Source organism: Cinclus cinclus, chromosome 5 (genome assembly GCF_963662255.1).
Source record: "Cinclus cinclus chromosome 5, bCinCin1.1, whole genome shotgun sequence".
Taxonomy (NCBI): Eukaryota; Metazoa; Chordata; class Aves; order Passeriformes; family Cinclidae; genus Cinclus; species Cinclus cinclus.
In genome coordinates this window covers 13,052,333-13,071,590 of record NC_085050.1, presented here as the reverse complement: position 1 = coordinate 13,071,590, position 19,258 = coordinate 13,052,333, and the positions used below count along the sequence as shown (strand labels likewise).

At 38.7% G+C, this 19,258-nt stretch overlaps 1 protein-coding gene across 3 annotated transcripts in view; it reads left to right on the top strand.

Moving 5' to 3' along the window:
• The window catches only part of SLC2A9 (solute carrier family 2 member 9), an 80,322-nt gene that overhangs the window by 3,913 nt on the left and 57,151 nt on the right, over window positions 1–19,258 (top strand). For all 3 annotated transcript variants that reach the window (XM_062493385.1, XM_062493384.1, XM_062493383.1), the window contains exons 2-5: window positions 1,403–1,501; window positions 6,394–6,554; window positions 10,249–10,373; window positions 11,505–11,650. In XM_062493385.1, coding sequence (XP_062349369.1) covers window positions 1,403–1,501; window positions 6,394–6,554; window positions 10,249–10,373; window positions 11,505–11,650 — 531 coding nt within the window. The remainder of the gene's footprint in view (window positions 1–1,402; window positions 1,502–6,393; window positions 6,555–10,248; window positions 10,374–11,504; window positions 11,651–19,258) is intronic.

Here is a 19,258-nt window from a genome sequence, read left to right as displayed (position 1 = left end):
GTGGCTAATAATAATAAATTGTATTTGGCTTTTGTAATGATCTCAACAGGATATAATTCTTACACAAGGCTTTTCACCCCCTGCATACTTCCTCCTGACCTGACCAAAACCAGGCTGGTTAATGAACTGTGTAATCTCTTAAAAGGTTCCCACATCATGTGGAAGAAGTTAAAAACACTCAGCCATCCTACAGGGTGCATTTTGAACACTCAGAGCTGGCAGCTATGAGTGTGGCAGACCCCACATATGCTGGGCTGTACACTGCGCTCCCCACCCTGGCACCTGGGTATCTCATCCCTTCTCCACAGATGGCAGAGTCCATGCCAACAGTGTGGCACAGGAGCTCTGGCACATGCCAACATCCACGGTGTGTTCACCTGTCCTGCTGTGCCCTCAAGGCTGGTGGAGCTCGTTCCAGTCCACTGGCACTGCAGCTATGCCATGAGCCACCTACACAAACCCCCATCAGGCTCAGGACCTGCATTTTTCAAAGCGAGCACACAGCTTTGTGCAGTTAACAGAATGTATTCACTTATTAACCTAGTCATTAACCTAGTCCCTCGTTGTAGTATGGTGAGTGATGTAACTGGAGCTGAGTTTCTTAGGCCTGCTTAAGCAGGTCTTCCTCCTTTTGAAAGGTTTGAGGCTGGGCATAAACAGCAGTGAACTGTGCCCGAAATTCTATATTCTTGCCATAGTTGTTTTTAAAATTGAAAACACATTAAAAATACATCCATTTTAACACATTCAGAGTCATCTTTCATTATCTACACAATGGTATTTGCAACTGACCCATCACCAAAACACTAACTTCAATGTCTCTTGGAATGGCTGGGAATGGTCTCTTCTTCAGCTTTCTGTAATCCAGCAGAAGTGAGTGTCAGAAAGTAATAGTGGGGATGTTGGAAAGGAATGCAAATGAAAAGCTCTGAAACCAAAGCAGTTTTTGGTCACAGTTTCATTAATCCTTTTGGTGGGGGGGACACACCATCTCATGAGTTTCATCCAAGTCAGACCTACCCACAGACCTGTTGTATGACATACGTGCTATACCTTACTTCACTGTGTTACTGATGTATACTGTCAACAATTTCCTTTGCTGAGATTATGCTTCCCCATCATTTTACTTTTTGGAGTGGGAGCTAATAGAATGCTTGCAGCAGAACTCTGTGAGGTTGAAATAAGTTCAAATGTTCACTTATGCCTCCACAGATGTTAAGCGACATGCTGTCACTTCAAATGTAATGTTTCTGAGATTGAGCAAGGGAAAGTATTTCAGGCTTTCTGCAGCAAGGACATTTGCCTGCAGGAGCTATGCAAGATCGCTAAGGAGAATTTAAAACCCCAGGTACATTAATTTTGAGAGTATTAACAATGGCTGCATCTTTTCTTTGTTTTCCAGAATTGGTCTGGAAGTCTTATTGTAGCCTCCTTAACTGGTGCTTTTGGGTCGTCTTTTCTTTATGGTTACAATCTATCGGTGGTGAACGCTCCCGCAGTGGTAAGTGACTGACTAAAGTGGAATTTAACATCAGTAGAGGGCAGCCTTGTCCAGCTATTGCGCTCCTCAGCATCCTGCCTTTACAGTCCTGATTACGTAGTAGAAGGGGATTAAATCTCATATAGTGACATTCCTTTGCCCAAAACTTTATTTCTGCTTCCCATGAGGGTTTCACATGGATCCAGTAACTGCCAGAGAGCTAAATGCTGCTGTTGAGGTGAATGGGTGCGTGTGGTTTGCTTCTCATTCTCCCAGGTCCAGGCTAATCCTGAATCTCCTTGCACAGTTTTATGTGATAAAGTATTTTTAATATCTGGCTGGTGGGTATTCAGTAGCTGCATGCACATGTTCAGCAACTTCTGTTCGTGTCATTCAATTCTAGAGGGCTGCACATTTCATCCCCACAGTACTGATATTATAAATAATGCTTTTGGTTTCCATTTAGATAATGGACCTCCTCTTCTGTGCTTTGTTGACATGCCTTGTTTGGTTTGGAATTTTAAACTCCTGTGTTGGCCATCTATTGGCTGCAACATATGGGATAGATTTGATTAATAGAGCACTGTGAAATCAGTATACAGAAATTGTGGGGATTTCATTAAAGTATCAGTTATTACAAATGGAAATCTGAACATTTTGTTTTTACACTGGTTGTCTAGAGAGCCTCAATTCAGTCAAGCACAGCAGGAAGCAATCCAGTGGAGTTGCAAGCAGCACTACTTTGAAAAGTAGCTAGTAAATACAGGGAATTAACTATGGAAATTACATCTTAAAATAGTTCATTTCCAAAGCTAAGCTCGTTCTTTTATGAAAATCTCCTATTAAAGTATGTGGCTAGATTTCCACCTAAACAGTTTTTTTGATGTTAAAGGTGGATGCTATATTTATGCAAACAATGAAATAAGCCTTTTTTAAATTTATATTTTATATCTGGATTTTAATTGGTAAACTGTTGACTCAAAGGAGTAGGAAGAGACTCAGTCTATAGAAATTTTTAATTGCTCGCTTCATAACTTCTGGGAGTTTTCTTCAAGTTCCTGGTGTTTTATATACTGATAACTCAAGGTTGAATAAACTGGATGTTAGCATGGCATGTCCAAGCATCATTTCACCTTGCTGCCATCAGAGGATAAACACAGCTTAGGAAAAATCAGCAAGAAGCCATAATTCTGTGAGCAATGGTATTGATTATCCTGATGGAAAAATCCTTTCTGCACTGCCTTGGGGCTGTCAACAGAGCAGTGAGAACAAGCTGATTTCTAAACTACTTTCTTCTTTTAAGTACTATTTTAAAAATGGACTGTCCTGGTAGTCGGAGCTTTCCTGTCACTTTCTAGAGGAGTAGGGGAAAGAAAGGATGATGGGGATGTGCTCTTTGGCAGCACTCACAAAGTTCTCTTTGAATCATGCAATAGACTACAGTGGTATAGGGGGGAGGTTGAAAATGCAACCCCGTGACAACTGCTAAATTCCAGGTTTTGTACTTCATAACATTTCCAGGATTGTCTGGTTTTGCTTGAAATCTTTAGTGTGGCTTTTTGGCTAAAACTGTGCACTATGCTGGTGGCTTTGGTCATACCATTACAGGTATGCATGAAGTCTCCCTTGGTTTCAGTGTTTGATTGAGAACTTCATATCTCTCTTATTCGTGTTAAGCTATACATTAGCTAGCACTGAGGAGCAGTTGTACTGACAAGGAAATTGTGTAGTTCAAGAATAAAGCACCACTCTGTCCTCTGGCCCTCTCTCTAGCTCCAGGATTAATGTGTGTCATCCATTTGCCTATGACAGACCACTTTCCTGTCCCTGTCCCTGTCCCTGTCCCTGTCCCTGTAGCAGCAGTGACCAGCAGCAGAAGGGAAGAGCATAGGCTGAGTTCATAGCCATGGTGGGGAACAGTGAGCCATATCAAAGCTGTGCTTCTTGCAGCACAAGAAAAGGAACCTTTACTCCTTCTGTTTTCACCTGTGTGTTGCTGAATCGGTGCTGCAAGGTGACCCTTTGGAATACTCATATGAGATGACTGAGAAACACCAAAGCAGAGTATCTTATAGCTGTAGATAAAAGCAACCTTTTAAGAGGTTTACTTGGAGTGCAGTAATTCCTACAAGATGACTTTCATTTATAAACTTGGTAGAACGAATAATTTCTTGTGGTGACATGAAGCTTACAGCCGACACTGTCAATTGTCCTTCTCTCTGTAAGATGCTGGGTATCTTCTGCCCCTGTTTACTTCAGTACAACTCATCTTGATGCTGTAGTCCTCCAGCCTTAGAGAAGGACTGTATAAACCTTTTAGAAGTATGGGGAAAAGGCTTAACAGTGACAGTTGACTAAAACACAGAATGTTTCTAGGATTCCCAAACCGAGCATATCAGCAGGATGTCAACATCTGAAGTGTTCAAGAGCTATTTGTAAATTCTTGTGTCCATTTTCTTTCAGTGCCACAAATTGAGTCAGCTTATCAGACCTCAGGGGAATTCTATAGTTCTCACTGGTGGACTTTACTTCTGGTCATCTCATGAGGCAGAGTTAGTCTAACCTCCTGACTGTTGCAAGGGGGAAATAAGCTGCACATACTCTGTTCAGAGCTAAGATTGCTTTCCACTCAGTTCCCTGTAGTTCTGTGGGAAAGAGTGTGGCCCATCACAGGTATGATTCCCTGAGAAACCCAGAATTACAAGTTTCCATGGGCTTGTTCAAAGAGTTACCAAAAATTATTAAAAACATACGTGAGCTTTTGGCAGAAGGAAGACAAAAGATTTAATTGAATACAAGATGAAGCTGTCTTTTTCTGAGCTGAGTTTCTGCAGTTCATTTCATGGGCTGACTGTGGGCAATGCCTGTGAAACAATGATGTTCTTTGTGCTCTGTGCGGGAAGCAAAGTCCCTGCTACTTTCTGCATCGCAGCCCTTGCCCTCTTCCTGCAGGAGGCTGCAGCTCTGAGTTTCTACAGCACAAACATGCAGCCTGCTGTGACAGCTGCTTCAGTGGCTGTCACCGCCTGTGAATGACCTCTGTAACCATGGGTAAGACAAGGAAAATGTCTCTCTTGTTTTTAAAATATATCCATTAGATTAATATATTAAAAAATTAAATATTCCTTATATTCCTATTTCTCATCCCAGCATTTCTGTCGTTAAGATCTGAGGCAGTTGAGAAAATAAGGTACTGATATCAGTCAGCCAGCATTTTTTGTAGGTTTTGTTTAGGGGCTAAAACTTTTGTATACAGGTTTATTCCTTTAGTGCTATTGAGACATCTGATCATAATCCCAAAGGAGCTTTTACACAAAATTCAATAGATTCAAATCCAGTGGATTTGTCTACCAGGTTTGCTTTGTTTCATGTGCATCTTCTGAAAATCTTTGTTATAGGTTTTATAGGTGTTGTAGGTTATAGCTTCATATTTATTGGCAATAGGAGTCCAGAGAGAGGTGCTAGTACATGTCAGAACATCCATCTGTTACTAGTGAGTATTTTAGTTTGTACTTTCTTTTCTTGAATATTTGCTATGCTGATAAAATTAGTCATAGCACAAGGGGAGAGTAATTTACATACTATTTTTAGCCAGTATCATTAACAAGACATGCTAATGGTGTTCTAAAAGTGTTTTCTCTTAGTATTCATTACAATCAGAAATTAATTTCAAATAGACAAGAAGGTGTCTGAATCTAAAAAGAATCTGAATACTGACATTAAAGAACAAAGATGTTAGTACTTGATTTAATGGTAAATTAATTTGGAATCTTACTGTGAGACTTCTAAATTATTCAAGCACCAAATTGACTCTTTATTTTTATTTTATTTTTTGTTTTTACTTTTATTTTTATTTTCTTTTAATTATTTTCCCCCCTGTCTATTTAGAAGCATTTAAGATAGGATGGGAGAAATAACCCTGCTCTCCTTTTAATTCAGGGCACAAGAAGTTTACTAGAAATTTGATAGATGGAAGACAGGGAATTGCATAATTTACCTTCACCTTTCTTAGATATTTTATAGATGGAGAGGTGATGATTCAAACTAAAAGCCCTCAAAGAAAACGTTCCATGTGTTTCAGACTTCAGGTAAAGTTTGAAGTTGCTCGTTTGAACAAGGAAAATGTAGTGGCTTCTTATGCTGAGTCCTGTCCCAGGATAATTTAGGAGCTGTTACATTCTGAAGAAAATCAGAGAAAAAACTGTGGAGAAGTGCCAAGATTAAACTTTTGATACTGTAGAACATGAGAGGTTTTCCCAAGTGTGTTGTGCCCTTCTGCTGTAGTGACTGCAACTTCCTGGTGCTGTTTCCTCACCAGAGCATCAGGCACCACGGTGGCATTGCCTTGGTTTTGAAATTGGAGCAGCATAAAACCAAGGAAGCCTGATTAAATGGAAAGTAAATAGGTGATGTCTCTGCAGGCAGTACAGAGACTATGTTAAAATGCTGTCCTGGAGCTATGGCATTTTTACCTTTTAAAAAGATTAAGAACTTAGTCTAATTAAACATCAGGGAAGGGAAGTAGTTAGAAAGCATCCTTCAAACACCTGGAGTTGTTCTCATGTGAGGAAAGCAGAGTGTAAACTGTGGCATGTTAAAGGCTAAAGAGTGATCTTGTCCTGGACATTCTTGTCTACCTGTGGGGTTTTTTCCCCACCTGGTTTGGTACTGTCTTGTAGTTCCATGCACATATGCTTGGACTGATTCAGTTTGGTTGTAGTTGTATCTATGAATGAAACTCCAATTTTTGGAGGATGGAGACAGAAAAGCAAGAGTGATTCCTGCAAGAAATCTGCTGGGGGTTTTCTGGGTTTTTAATTCTGTTTCTCTCAGTTATCTTCCTAAAGTGTGGGTATTTTTTTTTTTGGTTGTTTTTTTTTTTTCGCACATATTTTTATTATATTTTCTTTCAGTATATCAAGAAGTTTTACAATGAAACTTGGGAGAGGAGATATGGTTTCTCAGTGGATGAAGGCACGCTGACGCTCCTCTGGTCCATAACTGTTTCTATTTTTGCCATCGGTGGCCTTGTGGGTGCCATTATTGTTACCCCAATTGTGAAGTTCTTTGGAAGGTAAGTTTGCATTTTCTAAACTTAGTCTCTCTAGAAGGTTTTGCTTTTATTAAAAAAAAATTAAAACAAACAAACAAAACAAAGGAAAACAAAACAATTTAAATTCTGAAAACTTACTGTGCATCATTTGAGTCACAGAAGCCATTTGCTCTGAATGGGCAGTGGGTTGAGACGTCAAGGAGTGTAACTTGTCAAGTGTGCCAAAGGAAAATACCATAAACTAGAAATGATTTCACAAAGGACTGGCAGAATCTTGTTTCATGAGTCTGCTGAGTATCTTACTGTAAACAAACAAAGCTATCAACATATTTGCTAACAACATTTGCTGTCATATGGTAATAAAAATTTACTCTTTTTTTCAATCCTTGTATCAACCTAAAGCACAGTTTGAAGAACTGGACTAGGATGAAGTTCATGTATGGCCTTCCCCAAGAAGGGGGTATGCCATCCATTCTGTTCGATGCAGTATTTGACCAAGTCTTGACCATGGAGAATATGAGTATTTTAGGAATGTTTGTGTTGGTGTGTGTTTGCATTTTTGCTGCAGATACTAACTAGGTATTCCTGTCAAAATTTTGTGTCATACAGTCTTTCAAATAGAATTGTAATAATTTATCTATATTTAGAGGGGCATGAAAAAATTCCCACCATTATCGCATTCATTATAACTGCTTATTTGGATTTTTCTTCATTGTAAATTCAATATTTTTGATATCTTTTAGTCAGTTAAATCACAGAAGAAGATCATCATGGAGGCTTAAATGTAAACCTCCAGTGTCCTTATTTTCCTGTTTTACATTTTCACTATTTCTATTATATTGTACTTTCCTAGCTCTATTTTTCATTCTCCTAACTTGTCCATACATAATTTTTCATGTCAAAGGGTGTATTTTCAGGTTCTTCCATTTCATGCTTACAAATCAGTATTCTTAGATGTAAGCCATTCTTCATGAATTTATTTTGTTACTTCAGCACTTGATTTCCAATTTTAAAATATTTTCCATAGTTACATTATTTTTTTTTTAGGTTTTCAATTTTTTCCTGCCAAATCATACATTTGTCTTTAACACACTTGTTAGAAACATGAAACTTTGCCTGACTCAGACCGATTAATTCTCAGAATATTGCAGAGTCTTTGTTAAAATAAAGGAAAGTAAAAATGGGCTCACAGAAGGTTTGAATTTTCAGCAGAGAGTAGAGCAGCTTTGCTTGCAGGTTTGTGAAAATGGTGGCTGGACTGTGTTGTACATACACCACCTCTACTGGAGCTGGTCAGGTTTCCAGAGCACACCTTTACACTTGCAGACTCTGGCCCTGTTTAGTATGTTTATCTCCATTAAGCCATGTAACAGCTCTGTTTCAGGCACAGTGGATGAGTGCTGGAGCTGAGATGGGAAGGGGTACTGTGAATAAAGAGAGGATTCTTGAGTTTGCTGTTCATACTGCAGTGTGTTTGTCTGGCCTAGGATCCCAGACTGACACGTCGTTATGGTAATTGAGGAGCACATGGTGAAATGTTGGCAGAACAATAAAATACTTTGCTGTTAAATTGCTCAAGTGTAGGTTGGAGGGTTGTGTGCATGATGAAGCTGAGCTCCATTTACACTGACACAGAATAATGAGCTAAGGGGGATTAAAAGCTCTAGTCAGAAATAATGTATGATTTTAAAAGAACACTTTTGAATCATATTGCTGTAAGGTGAAAAACATAAACTCCAAATTACTGGATTCCTAGGCCCTATTTACTTCAAGAGACACGTAATTTTTTGAAAGGAAACCTTCATCCACATAAACCTAATTCCCAGGTTCAGATGTGGCTTTGACACTTTGTAATTTAAATTCTCCTCTTCTGTTGTTGTTTATCCTGAGCATGCAGACCAGTATGCTCAAGGGATTTAGGTCACTTCTAAGGAGACATATTAGGCTGAGCATCACAATGGGCTCCTCTCCTTCTTCTTGGTACCACAGCCAGTAGTCACACTCCATGCCTTCAGTGAGAGAAAGGACAGTGCCAGGGGTTGGGGTCAGTGAGCAGCAATTGCTCTGAGCCACCCCTTGCTCCTCACTCCTGTGCTCCAGCATGGGTGGCCATGGACCACAGTCCCTCTGGGGATGTCCCTGCTCAGGTCTGGATCACCCTCTCCTCCACTGACCTTGTTACACCCTCACTCCATCTCCCTACAGAAGCCACCCCTGCAGCCCTAACACTTCCAAAACCTTTCCACAGACACTACTTTCCATACTAACACCCTAAATAGAGTGTCTTCTTGTTTTCATTTCCTTTTCAGCCTCCCAAAGTATAAGGGTTTTCAGCCTGCATAGTGTAAGGGTTTGGTGACCAACTTTTTCTCAAAAGATGTGTATTTTATAGTTTTTATTTAAATTAAAGGAGAAAAAAAGCTACGTCTTCAGCTCAATGGATAAGACTTGTTTGACCTGAACTAATTTTCTTCCCATTTTTGTCATTATTTTTATCACTTCAGCTGTCTCAGAATGTATATCCATCTGAAAAATCTATTCCAAATAGTACAGTCATTACTCTGATGGTTATGTTGCATAGACTTGAAACTAGTTTTATCTCATTTTTCAATCTTCAAGCCATGTTATTCATTCAGTGTTCAAAACTCTGGAAGAGTAATTAAAAACAGAAGTGTTAAAAATACTTGCTTTCAAAAAGGTACACATCTGTTGTGAGAAGTTGGGTGACTTCTTCAATGGGTGTGAAATTTCCAGTCAATACTTACACATTGAAAAAAAATAGAACTGGTGGGACAGTTTGTCACTTGCTCGAGAAAGGAAAGGGGTAGACAGCCCTCCTGGTCACTCCTCTTCTTTTTAATTGATCCCTCAGACTTGAGCAGAAAGTTCTGAAAGATGAAAACAAAAAGGAATTAAGCTGTTGGCAAATGAGAAATTTAGATGTCTTGAAAATTTTGAAATATATTTTTGTGATTTTGTTTATACTTTTTAACAAAGGCATAATTTTGCTGTGAAGAGTATTTCTTTTATTTGAAAAATAAAACTAGTGTTTTATTTAGCTGTTATAGAATGAAATAATTTTAAAAGAGGGGAAGAAAAATGTAAACCTACATTTTGGTTAATTCCAACAATTTTTAGAAAAGGGTTGATTTTTATTGCTTGAATGAGCCAAAATGTTTTTCGTAACTCTACAAGTAAGAGCTAATTTTCCTCAATGTATGGTATTATTATTGAGAGTTTAAGGATGAATTACAATGACATAGATGATGTCATAATTGGGAACTTCTTGAAGTGTCAAAAACTGTATGTAAAATTAAAGTGCATGTAGTTATATCAGCTTATTGTTATTTGAAGTCTATTCTTTGGGTTCTCCATACAGACATCTATCCAGAGTGTGCTTATTTATATTCATGCACAGAGCCTTAGGCCTGGCACTTGGGTTTTTAGGATGCATAAGCTGGCTCCTTGCTGGGCTTCTGAAGTACAGCTCTTTAATTATCTATGCTGTGTTTTCTTTTAAACTGTGGTATAGGTATGAAACTGTATCCACTTGGGTATAGCATTGTTTTTCAGAACTCTACACATCTGAGAGGCAGCATTTGTTAGGCACTTATAATTTATAGATATTTAAGAACGATGGCTTAGTGTGCTTGTAATATAGCTAGATCTAACTGCCATGATGCTGGTTTCTACTTAAACCACTTTTGCCTTTTAGGAAATGCACATTGGTGCTCAATAATGTGTTTGCAGTGGCAGCTGCATTGTTGATGTCCCTTTCCCTGCTGGCAGGGTCATTTGAAATGCTCATCCTGGGCCGCATTATCATGGGTGTTGATGCAGGTAAGCTCTGGTCACACTCTATGTGTCTGAAATGCTTATGCCATGCACACACTTTCTCCTCTTCCCCAGTTAAAATTTGTTTTATACCAAAGAGTTGTTCCAGGGACTAGCTGTAGCAACACTGATTTCACTGGGGCAAAATGGCACACTAAGGTCAGGAGGATCTTATGTTTGGAGTAGACACTTGAATGGATGTGCCACCATTCTCACCACTGCTAACAATGCTGGTTATTCCCCCACCTTTTCTCTTCCAGCTGTGGTAGAGTGTACCCATGCCATGAAAATCCCTTGACTAGGAGCGTGTATTCTGTTATTAACATTGCTTTTTGCTGTGTACAGAAGTTGTTGGATCTCATGCTGATACCTGCAGGACTAGGGAAGGTTTGGTACCTCATCAATTGTTCCTAGCAATCTGGTCTTCCCAGTTTGAATGTAAACCATGGAGGCACTGCAACACCAGAATAATCTTGCAGATAGAAGGAAGGGTTTCTGCTAATTTTGAACTCAGATTATCATCAAGCAACCAAACTTCTGGAGCCGTTCAAACACTGCCATTGTACTGACCAAGGTGGTGCATTTCTTTGTGCTCTTCCTGGATTTGAGCAGCATTCCAACTCTTATTTTATGCCTGTTGTGGAGAGTTCATTGCAGCTATAAGCCTGTATTGAGAGGAACATCTGCTAATACTGTTTACAGTAAAAATACTTCATCTGACAATGTCTGCTCTGTCTGACTGATGCACTGGTCTTTTTTTCCCTTACCTGCACCAGTGTTAACATGATTTTGCTCGCTTTGGAATGAGTAAATTTAAAACATAAAAGCTGTTCTCCTGGAGATTCTAATCTCTGAGTAACCTTTGGGGCTCCACATCAAAAAGCAGCCTATGCACATCACTGTAGATGTGTAACAGATAATCAATCCCATAGTTATTAAATGGTGTAAGAGTAATTAGATATGCAAGGAAAATAATTCACGTTATGTATGGACAGATATAATTCTGTTCCTTACATATTTTTATGCCACCCTTGTGAGCAGATTATCACTCAGGATCCTTTCAATAGAAATTTGTTGCATATCTGGCATAATAAAAATGTTATAATTTAATATATGGGGTTTATTCTTTCTTTGTAGGTATTTCCTTAAGTGCCCTCCCCATGTATTTGAGTGAAATATCTCCTAAGGAAATCCGTGGTTCACTGGGTCAGGTCACAGCGATTTTCATTTGTATTGGTGTTTTCACTGGTCAAGTTTTGGGGCTGCCAGAAATATTTGGGCAAGTAAGTATTTAACAGACCTTTTCTGTCAAAGAACCCAAGCGTGCTCTAAGTGTCATATTTTCATATTTTGACTGGATTCTTTACAAAAGTGGAAAACAGAAATATTCCTTTTTCATTTTGAAGCACTTTGAAAACTACTTTCCTCCATGTCTTTTAAAAGCCCGTACTAAAAGCATGACTAAGTTTGGTAGATGTGGCCAGCAGTTTCAGCAGCTTGAGTGGTTTTTGTGTGTCCATCTGCAGGTGTCCTTCTCCCCCTTTCTCCATGTGCATCTATTTTTGCTGGTTTCCAGTTTCTTTGGGCACCATGGAAATGCTTATGAGGTTTTATATTTTTTAATCTCTAATTTTCCAATGTGAGATAGAACTGAAAAAGGCTTGTATAGAGTCATTATAAGAACCTGAATACGAAGACCCTGATTAGTGATTTTACTGTTTCTTTTAGTGCAATCCTTACTTGTCCTGCTTTTAGAGTAAGTGGTAGAAGCACACAGTTAACACACACCTTTATGGAAAGAGTATCTATTTAGATAAGAGTTTGTTTTGCTGTCATAGGCTGAGATTAACTTGGTGACCACTGGATGTCATCATTACTCTGAAAAAATGAACTTGAGTTTTGTTCAGGCTGGCAATTGGAAATACAGAATCTTACAAGTAAGGTTGGAAGGAACCACAGGGGACATCTGAGGCGACCAGGTGCTTTTCATTCAGAGATAAATTTTCAAGGCAAGTGTGGAGGAAAGGTCTGCAGCAATCCTCTCACACTGAAACTTGAACACAGAGTCCCTTCTAACAACCAGGAAAAATAGTAAAGTGTTGGAAAGGAGAGGAGCTTGTCCTTCTCTGTCCATTCAAAGGCAACTCCCTGACACTTTTATTTTTGCCTGAGCAGCTTTCTTATTCTGTCCATTTATTCTGTTCAGCTCTTCTGAAGGCTAACAATTTGATTCAATTTACCCCTTATTGAAAGATAGATTTCTCCCCTGCCCGTCCAAAGCAATAGATTTTAGGAAAAAACTTAAAAAGGCTTTTATTGTGTAGCTTCTACAGATGTCCCTTCTCTTGCCTTGGAAGCAAGTCTCTTACAAATGAGTGTATGAAATTTCAAGAGGCCAATTTGATTGCTTAGAATATGGCAGCCCTTATGTAACAGTAGTTGTTTTTAATTTTTCTTTTTGTAACATGCATACAGTTTGAAAGATGAAGTATCACGCAAGCTCTTATTCCTTAATTACAGCTCATTCTTGCCGGTTTTATTTCTCTTCTTGCCTTCCTTTCTTCAACATTGTTGCTGCTACCAAATTATGGATGTAGTGCTTCTGCTTCTGCACCCTGCTTTACTGTGAAGTTAATTAATATTGCACTATTAAAGACAGATGTTAAATAATGTAAGAAGAAATATACTTTATCTGTAGAATTAGATTTTTCAAGATGGGTAACATCAGCATGTAAAAGAAGCAAAATTTTGCCTGATGTGAATTGCAATATTTCCAGCCAATTTAGTGGAGGCAGCTTGAATATTCTAGTTGGGTATGTGGGTGGGTTTTTTCTTTTAATTTCTCTTGGTTTCAGTCAAGCCAGGATTTTTTTCCCTAGGTTTGTGGGGGTCCCATTGAAACTCCTTCAGTGTTACGTAGTTTTTATTTTGCTGCTCTGTAGTTTGTTGTTTTTTTTCTTATCAGAAGTTGTTGTGAATAATACTATTTACAAATACTTATCTTCTGTCATGGTTTCATAAGTTTTCTGCTGAGATCTGTTATGTGTCTATTACTTGTAAATTGAGCAAATATCTAAGAGGCTATTAACCATAGCATCTAAGCAGTGATGGATTTGAGGAAAGGAGAGAAAAAAACAGAGATGAGTGTCTTGCTGGAAGAGACTCTTTGAAAAAGGGATGGACATGAGAAGGGCTGTGAGCAGGACGGAGGTCCTTCTTATAAGAGGAGGTAATAGCAACATTGCTGTGTGGACAAGTAAACAGAGGGAAGGGAGAGGATCTGACTGTACCTTATTAACATGAGAAAGAAGGAACAGAGTGGCTTAACCTCAAAGACAATGTGGCTTGAAATACAAAAATGATTTTTTATAAATATTGTGTGAATAATTGCGCACTGAAATTCATCAGAGTGATGTTTGGAACAGACTCCTGCCCGAAGTAGCTTGAGCAGAAAATTGAAATTTCAAATTGGAGCTTGATGCATTTTTGTGGATTATGTGAGGTTGTTGCCTTCAGTGGTTCTGTAGAAGTCTCTCCACAGAAAAGTGTTTATATTGGCTGTGGGGCATAGTGTTAATAAGCATTTATTAACAACCTAAGTGACGATTTCCTTTGTTATCAAATGCAAAAGTGTCTCTTAAATGTGACATTGTGATAAAAATAGTTCTAAAGCAATGAGTATTACTGGAGGCAATTCAAAAGTCCTTACTGCTTTTTGTATGAAGTAGGTTAAGCAGCCCTAAATTGATTTTTTATCAATCTTTTGTTTGTCAAGATTGGTCGAGGTGCAGCAGGAGGCAGGTGGGCAGGCCCAGGTGCAGTGCAGAGGGGCCGTGGTCAGCTCTGGCTGCGTTACTGGCTTAAGGCTGGTTGGCTGTTTCCTATTCCTTCAGTTTTACCAAGCTTTCTACTGGAAGTGCTGAGGATTGACAATCTCATTTCCCTCTAATACCTTTTCATGCCAGTTCTGTCAACTTATTATTCTTTTGATCAACTGTTATTTTTTCCTTAGTACCTTTCTGTTTCTTTTTTTTTTTTCACCACCTTCTACAGTGTGTTTCCTCTCTCCTCCCCCCTTCACTTGTGATCTTCGTATTCCCGGTTAAAATTCACCTCCTCTAGTAACACAAGTTCTTTAATCTCATTTTCACCCTGTAAGCCATTCTCTCAAATAATCCTTGGTTTAAATTTGAATCCAGGAGAAAAACATTTTACAGCAAACCCAGATGAAATAATACTTTAAAAAATAGAATTATATTAAATATTTCCCATTTTTTCCTTGAAATGTTTTGTCTGAAGTATTGCAGAAATGCATTAATTACTTTATGTGTCCTGCCATATTGACATAACCTGGACAAATATGACTATATCCAATTTTTAAATTATAGTATAAAAGAGCAAATGCAACAAAAAATTTGCAATCTAATAGAGATTGTAATACCTAAATACAGGCATTTTTTTAAAAAATCTGAATATATAGAATTTAATTTTATTTGTCTCCAAAGGTATTATTTTTAGAATTAGTGTTTCTTCAGTATGCAAAGCATACCAAGAGTGATTATTGAAGGAAAAAGGTGCAGTTGTGACAAAAGTCCTCTGCTGCAGTGACTTGATAATCTTACTTGCTTTCCGCAGTCCTAATTGCATCCCATCCAATAAATCTCAGTAATGCTTTTTATTCAAGATTCTGATCCTTATAGGTCATAACCTATGAGAAAACCTATCTGCAGTGTCTCCACTGAGATTTGGGAAATTCCACCATGGTAAAGCAGGCTGAGCAGAGTACAGAGCACAGTGACTTCAGTGCTGGTGACCTGCTCCTCCCCACCACCCCAGCTGAGAGCTGTGTGCTCATCTTCACATGCTGGCATCTTGTGTTCTGTTAGCCAGAGTCCTTAATTCTTCAGGAAGCCATGGCTTCTGTCGATGACAACTTGGTGCAAGCTCACAGGTGTACAATGATGTTATCTGCTGCAATATGGGCACTGAATTATTGCTGCTGGCTACATGGTTATTTAATTCATGCCAGTTTTGGTTGTACAGCATGTGCAGCTTTCCATTTATCTGACTGAAGAAAAAAAAAAACAGAAAATAAGATAAGGACAAACTATCTTAGACCTGTCACTGCTTCAAACACTGCCCTTCAGGTACTTCCATTCTCTCTGTTTCTGTGATTCTGCAATTGAATCACCCAGCCTATTTTTCCTGAGAGATTGCTCCTGCAAAGCAAAGGCCAGTGCACTGTCAACTTCAGTTTTGAAAGTTCAAATTTACACTTATTTTCTTGGGGAAGTATTGTCTGGCCTGATTCTGGTACATTCCATGAAACTTTAGGTATCTCTCTAGCTAACTCATCTAGCTCCTCCTGCATGGAATGTCCTGCTCCACGAGTTTTCCTTAGCATGATAATATCTTCTAAACATTGTAAACTATCAGACTGTCTGTTCTATGTTTCATTTTGTTTAATGTAGCTGGGCTTTAGTCTTTCCTTAGGTTTTAGAGGATTTAGTTTCTGAATACTTTTGCAGTAGTCACAGTGCTCTTATTTTCAATATACATTGAGCCTCAGTATCTCTTTCATCTACGTATCAATACCAGAGAGAAAAATTGTTTCACAGTGTGTATATTTATTAAGGACAGATAAAGCTGAAATAGTTGCCATTGCCATGCTTCCCTCAGACCTCTGCTTTGAGCCCCTTTCCCTGTGTGTGGTGTGCCAGGCTTTGCCAAGCTGCAGTTGTTTTCCCTGGAGCTGGCCCTGGTGGCTGGCCAGCTCTGGCTGCTTCTCTGACTGAACAGCTGCTTGCCATTGGTACATCAATGGACAAATAGAATTTTTGGTTTGCTTTGTTTGCTTTGGCAACCCTGTTTTACAAACTTCAAGCACCCAGGACCTTGTCTAACTGCATGGTGGCATTGTTTCCAAATGGACAGTATGTTACCCCAAAAGCTTTGCTTGGCTTGCATCCTAAGACTCACCAGGGGAACATGAATCCTATGGCTGTGTTAGTGTTTCAAGGGGGAAAAAAATAAATAGACTAAACAGAAAAAAATGTAAAATTCATCAAGCAGTACAAGGTATAGGAGTGAGCAGCAATGATTTGGGAAGTGGCTTCTTGAGAAAAATCAGGATCAAACAGCTCTTACGGGTAACGCCGTGCTGGGGAAACACTCAGAGAGCATGAGTGCACCAGAAACAAAGTGCACCAGAGAACATTGAAGGTTAAGAATTTATTGTGAAATTGCATTTTTCTGTAATGCTTTTTTAGACTCTTTTCAATATTTCGTTAAAAGCATTTGGAATTTATTGCAAAACTCTTGTGTTCATGGTTAAAGCTACAAATTTTATTAATTGGATATTGTCTTTGTCATAGAAGATACATGAATTAGTCTAACTGCACTTTTTTGAGGATTTTTAGCTGCTTTAATGCATATTTGGCTAGAGAATACCTGTTTTAAAAAAGGTATTTAGCTGTAAATAAGATTGTGACACATGATGACACTGGCTAAACTGTCCTCCCCACATTTCATTATTTTAGCAAAGAAATTCTGCTATTGAGTTAAATAGCAATATCAATTTCTGCAGCAAATTGAGCTAAATCTGGAAAAGGACCAATGAACTCCATAGACACAGTACTGTATGCCTAGTAAGGAAACATCTCTGTGATGAGTCCCCTTCAAAAATTTTTTATTACTCAATCAACCTTACAGAGGAATAGCTATAATAAAACAAAAAACTTCTGTTGATGTTGTGTAAAACCCTAATTTTCTTTACCAGACCTCTAAAAATGATGTATTTAGTGTGATAGATAACTGTGTGTTTAGGAAAGTTTATATAGGAATTTTTCATTTTGCTCTACCATGGTCTTTTAAAAGTATTCCTTCACTTGCTTGAAAAATAGACAGTGATGGAATAGGTTGTACAGCCTGTGCAGTTGAAGGCTTTTCTGAAAATAAGCTTTGATATTACTTGTCAAAGCTCCATTTTCAGTGTGATTTTTCCTTTGTTTTTCTTTTTTTTTTTCTTAACTGATCCTTCTTTCTAAGACTCTTGACTCAGATTCAAGGATTTCTCAAAAACTGTCTAAAATAAAAATTGTCAATGAGTAGAGAAAACAATTCCAAATCACTCTAGGCACCTGAAGCCTGCAGGTGGACACCAGCAGCAAAATGGTCTGTTGAAGATGCTCTTGAAATGACACTTTAGCATGATAACACAAAGTATGAATCGACCAGTTCCTTAATATTTTTCTGTCAGCTCTTTTGATCTGTATGTTTATCTTCTCCTTGAGCCGTGATAGTGACTACAGTTAAAGATATTCTTTTTTAAAATACAAGGGACAATTTCAGAGTACAGAACAGAGAGCTCTTGTGGCAATAAGAGACAGGTGAACTCTTGCAGCTTCATGCAGAGTGTTGGAAATGAAAGCAGTTTATGCCTTATGCTGTCTACAGAATATAACAAGGTGATTGTACTTTCCATTAGAGTAGGACAAATGCCTCCACCAGTTTAGCATTTTCCCGGATCACTTGAAATCCTGAAGTGTCCTGTTTGCAATAATTTCAAACATCTGGCTATGTAGAATAAAAAATCCTGTAACATCTTCACTCTGCTTAGTTATATTCTAAAATGTAGTGAACTGAAGCAAAGTCTAGTTTGGAAGCCAGTAATTAGTGGTGCAGCCCAGAGTTCCAGTGCTGTTCAGTATCTTCTTTAATGACCTGGATGATGGTGGAGCTGTTTGTATTTGTAGCAACATGCAGCTTTGTGGAGTCTGTTTTAGTGTATAAATTGCTATGTTCTTAATGAGTTCTTAAAAGCAAAGGTTAGTGTAGGACTTGGGGAAAAATAACATGGGAATTTTTCACATCACCTCTGGTTCCCAGTTGTGAGGGTTTTTGGTCAGAATTTGTCTAAGTTTCGAGCAAGAGTTTGAGGAGATGGTCTCATAGTACTCCTGGAAACCACTCTGCAACTGAGCCAGGCTTGCAAAAGGTGACTCCAAGTTACCCTGGTCCCTGCCAATTCACTGGGCTTCTGCGCTTGTACAGTATTTCTTAAAAACACAGAAGCAAAACTGTGTCATATTCGTGCAGTAAAATGCAAAACTCTGAATGAAAAGCTAAAGCCTTCCCTGAGGAGTGTTTTAAAAACTTCTGTTAAGGATACAGGAGACGCATTGGTGCTTATAAGTGGCTGCTCAAATCCTTAAGGGGATGATATCACTAAGAATTACTCAAGAGAAACACCCTCACAAAGAAAGGAATTTCTCAATAGGAGGAAGAGGGAAGGAAGGAAGGAAGGAAGGAAGGAAGGAAGGAAGGAAGGAAGGAAGGAAGGAAGGAAGGAAGGAAGGAAGGAAGGAAGGAAGGAAGGAAGGAAGGAAGGAAGGAAGGAAGGAAGGAAGGAAGGAAGGAAGGAAGGAAGGAAAAGACAGAAAGAAAAGATACTTCAGGGCTCGATCAGGTAGTCACTAATTTCAGAAGGTTTGATGCTGCCTGCAAACTGCTAGCAGATACATCAATTAAGAACTGCCTAAGGCAGTGATTTGGAAGACTGCGATTCTTTTTTACCTATTCTATTCTTCACTTTTCTATCAATGGGACTTTTTCATCTTCTTTTCACTTTAACACATAAGGCACAAAATCTCTTATTGCTGAACCAATTTCCAAGTCTTTTATCAAGACACAAGCACTTCAATACAAGCTGTGAGTTGCTGATCAGAGACATGAAGATCAACTCACCCAAGGTGATACAGTCAAGGGAAGATGCTGTGCAGGCACCAGGCACAGCCTTAGTGGTGTTGGTAAAAGTACAGAATGGTGCCAGGATCCTCTGGGTTGTTGAATATTCATTGTTCAGTAGGACCCATGGGAAGAGGTCTACTCTG